Source organism: Hydra vulgaris, chromosome 01, assembly GCF_038396675.1.
Source record: "Hydra vulgaris chromosome 01, alternate assembly HydraT2T_AEP".
Taxonomy (NCBI): domain Eukaryota; kingdom Metazoa; phylum Cnidaria; class Hydrozoa; order Anthoathecata; family Hydridae; genus Hydra; species Hydra vulgaris.
In genome coordinates this window covers 13400072-13403744 of record NC_088920.1, presented here as the reverse complement: position 1 = coordinate 13403744, position 3673 = coordinate 13400072, and the positions used below count along the sequence as shown (strand labels likewise).

General features: G+C 29.8%; 1 protein-coding gene across 1 annotated transcript; it reads right to left on the bottom strand.

Annotated features, from left to right (window-relative positions):
- Positions 1 to 1519: 1519 nt before the first annotated feature.
- LOC136074115 (uncharacterized) lies at positions 1520 to 2546 on the bottom strand. The gene is made up of 2 exons (XM_065786416.1): positions 2162 to 2546; positions 1520 to 2073 (listed from the first exon to the last, which is right to left on the bottom strand). The coding sequence occupies exons 1-2, from the start codon at positions 2544 to 2546 to the stop codon at positions 1520 to 1522; spliced, it is 939 nt and encodes a 312-aa protein (XP_065642488.1).
- Positions 2547 to 3673: the final 1127 nt, after the last annotated feature.

Below are 3673 nucleotides of genomic sequence, written 5' to 3'. Positions count from 1 at the left end.
AACTGCTAAGATGAACAATTGTTATTTTATGGTATGGACAGCTCATGGGTATAAAATTGATAAAGTTGCATTTGATGAAGCTAGTTGGTTGAGTATGAAAGTTGATTTTTTTAAATACTACAACGATCATTATTTAAAAACTGTCTTTGTAGATTTTTCTATTAACTGATTGGAACAAAATTGTAAAATCTTTTTTTTTAATTATAAAATCCTTCTTATATTTAAATTGGTATTTTTATTGAGTTTAGAAAAAGAAACAATAACTTATTGTCTTATTATAAGATCCAAATAATGGTGTACAAATATTTAGGTAAAGAAAATACTGAAAATCAAAATGGTTATTCAAGCTATTTATAATAGTAAAAAGCAGTAGTAGTGTGAAACATATATATTCATTAAAAGTGCACGGTGGTGTCCGGCATCCCTTACAAGTAATTATAAAAATTTACAATTTTAATACTCTCACGTGCTTACTATTGAGTCCTTAATACAAGGGGAGGGAATTAAAGTGTGGGTGGGAATTTTAGTCCAGATCTAACAAACTGGAGGGTTTTATTAAAAAGTGGATGGGAAAATTTAACAAAAATCTCAATCAAGACTCAAGAGTAATTGTAGAGGGGCTTTTAATAATTTTCAGAAAATTTTCCTACCCACAAATCTTATTAATTTTTACTTGCTGAAATGTCAAAAATGTTGAAATGTCAAAAATAAGAAAAATATTCAGTGTAAACCGGCCTTAAAAAATGGAAAATATAATATCATTCACAGATAAAAAATAAAACTTTCAGTGTAATCAGATTTAAAAAATTGTCAATCTATAAAAAAATCATGTGTGTTGTGTAAAACAAAAAAATTGCCATCTGACCTTTAATTAAGATCCCCCTGTTTATTAGATCTGGACTAAAATTTCCCCACCCCCTTGTATTAAGCACGCGTGACTAATACTAAATTAAAAATTATGTTTTAAACTTTTAAGCTTGAATTATTTTTTTATTAAAAGCAGGCTTTAAATTGCATAAAGCTGCACACGATAAAATAATATCATCCATATGATGAAGCATAGAAATGGGTAATACATTTTTTAAGCTTCGAAAAGTTTTTATTCGGTTTATGGCCCTTTCAATGTGAATTCTTAAGTTCGCAACATCAGTAGTCTTCTTGCATTCAGTTGCAGTCATTTGACTCTTTACTCTTGCACCTGGTGGAACTGATAAACTGCAATAACAGAATAATAGTTCTTCTCTTATTTGAAATCCTCTGTCTGCCATCACCTCGTCGCCTCTTTCCAACAGATTGTAAAAACCACTGTCACTTGTAATAAATTTATCTGATGCTCTTCCACCGTAACATTTAGATAGAAACGTTATGTACCCATTTGGTGCTATACCAATTAATACCTTGACAGTGTTGTGGTGCTTGTAATCAGACCTAGTCACTGCTTGGTTGTAAAGGGACTTTGGACGTTCAATAAATATTTCAAAACAATCAAGAATCACTCTACACTTGTGATGCTTTGCTTTCACAAAGGACTCTGGTAAGTTTTTTTTATGACTTCACTTGGGAGCCAAACAATAATAGCATTTCCGAGAATATAAGCAATAATTCTAATAAAAGTGGTAAATATATTAGAACACAAAGCTTTTGAAATGTCAAAACGATCAGCAATATCTTCATTTAATAAACCTAAGCGCAACCTCATAAGTGTCATTAAAAATTCTTCTTTGTGTGATAACAGTTTACATTTAGATATAGATTTTAGTTGTTTAACTTTGCTACGTGAATGTTTTGGGCCTCTCCAATAACGAATGGAGGGTAAAAATGGTTTTAACAAACCAAAAATAACATTAAAAATAGCAATCGAAGATATACCAGTATAAAAGTTCATTCTTTTATCATTGTTAACTAATCTCCAAGAGAATTTTTGTTTAAGCTTGACTGTTTGTTTTATTTTTGACTTTTTTAATTGATTAGTAAGGCTATTTACCTTACTAACATAAGAGGTGATAAGTGAAGATTTGTATTCACATGAAGTACAATAGTTAAGTTGTGGTAAGCTCAATGAATACGTATGGTCTGATAATATAGGTGATAAAACATCAGCATTAAAACTAAGACTTGAAAACTCTGTGACAATACTTTTTTCAGTCAACAAAGGTTCTACAACATGGTAAAGAAGTGATTGGGTGCTTCATTAAAGTTCTTCTAGGTTTTTTTTGTTCAGGTTGATAAAAACACATATTTATTGTTGGATTAGGGTTCATAACAGTTGGAATTTTATCAACAAAATGATCAGAGCATACTCTATCTGCAGTTCCTGGTTTCCATGCACTTCCTTTTTTATTTCCTTCTCGTCTAAGCTGACTAATCCATTGTTCTTTTTTTATGCTATTTCTTTTAAAACTAGGGAAACAATACATTCGAAATGGTGCCTCACATCCACACTCGGAGAGTATCTTCCCTTCGTGTTGAAAACACGTTTTATCTTTCAACTTTTCTAGCTTATAGGAACTATTGGTACATCCTATAACAGCACAGTTAACTTTCATCTTATATTTTATTACTAATTCGCAACTGACAAAATAAATATTTACCCTTCTAAATTCGTTCCAGGACTTTTTCATGCGCGATATTAATAATGGCAGAAGTTCGCTTGAACTCGTGTATTAAATAACTACGAAGGAGTGCATTTACGGAGGAAATCGAAAAAAAGACTTGTGTTGTAATTTACATCAAAAATAGTTTGCGGTATAAATTACAAAACGACCTATTCATATCTGATTACGACAGCTCAACGCCGCACAGTGAGTCAAAATCCATAAAAAACGGCAAAAAGCCCCCCATAAAAAAAGTATTGCTGGAAATTAATTAATTTAATTATAATATTACTAAATACCACTAAAAGTCAATAATTAACTTTTTTGTGAACAATTTTCAAGATTTCACTAATTTATACGCCTTTTTCCGAGACTTATTTATTTTATTTTATTTATCGGAAAACTCGTTCAAAAAAATCTAGCTTTTGTGTCACTCTTTTAAAATTGACATGGGTAAAAACAGTTCAAAATTTAATTTGAAGTCATATGTTTAAGATGTTTGGCAACTACTAACAACATTTTTGACAATAAATTTTGTTTTTAATTTTTCATTACTGAGGTCTCAAAAATGTGTCATAAATTAATTTTTTTTTAATTAGTTTAATTATGAGTTTAGTTTACGATTCCACTAGATTCCATGGTAGTTTTAATATTTCCCCATTAATAGGTATATATAAAAGCAGAAAAAATAAAAATCATTTGCCCAAACTTGCCCCAATTAAAATAAGACCTTTCAAATACTTCGGTTTTTTTGTGTTTTTTTTTTCGTTTTTAATTAAAACTTGCCGTATAAAGTAGCGAATTTTAGTTCATTGCTTTCATTCATTACACAAGTTATACATTTAGTTCCTATTAGTAAAAAAACTCATGCTCATGCAGATGGTGCTAATTATCAAACCTCAAAAACCAATATATGCAACGTTTAATGGCATAGTGCATGTTTTAAAATTAAAACTTGTGTATAAAATAACTTAAAGTAGTTTATTGCTTACATTCAACATGAAAAGAATACATTTAGTTCATATAATTCAAGAGTTAGGAATTAATCATGATAACTTACTCGAGGCTCTTCTACGTGA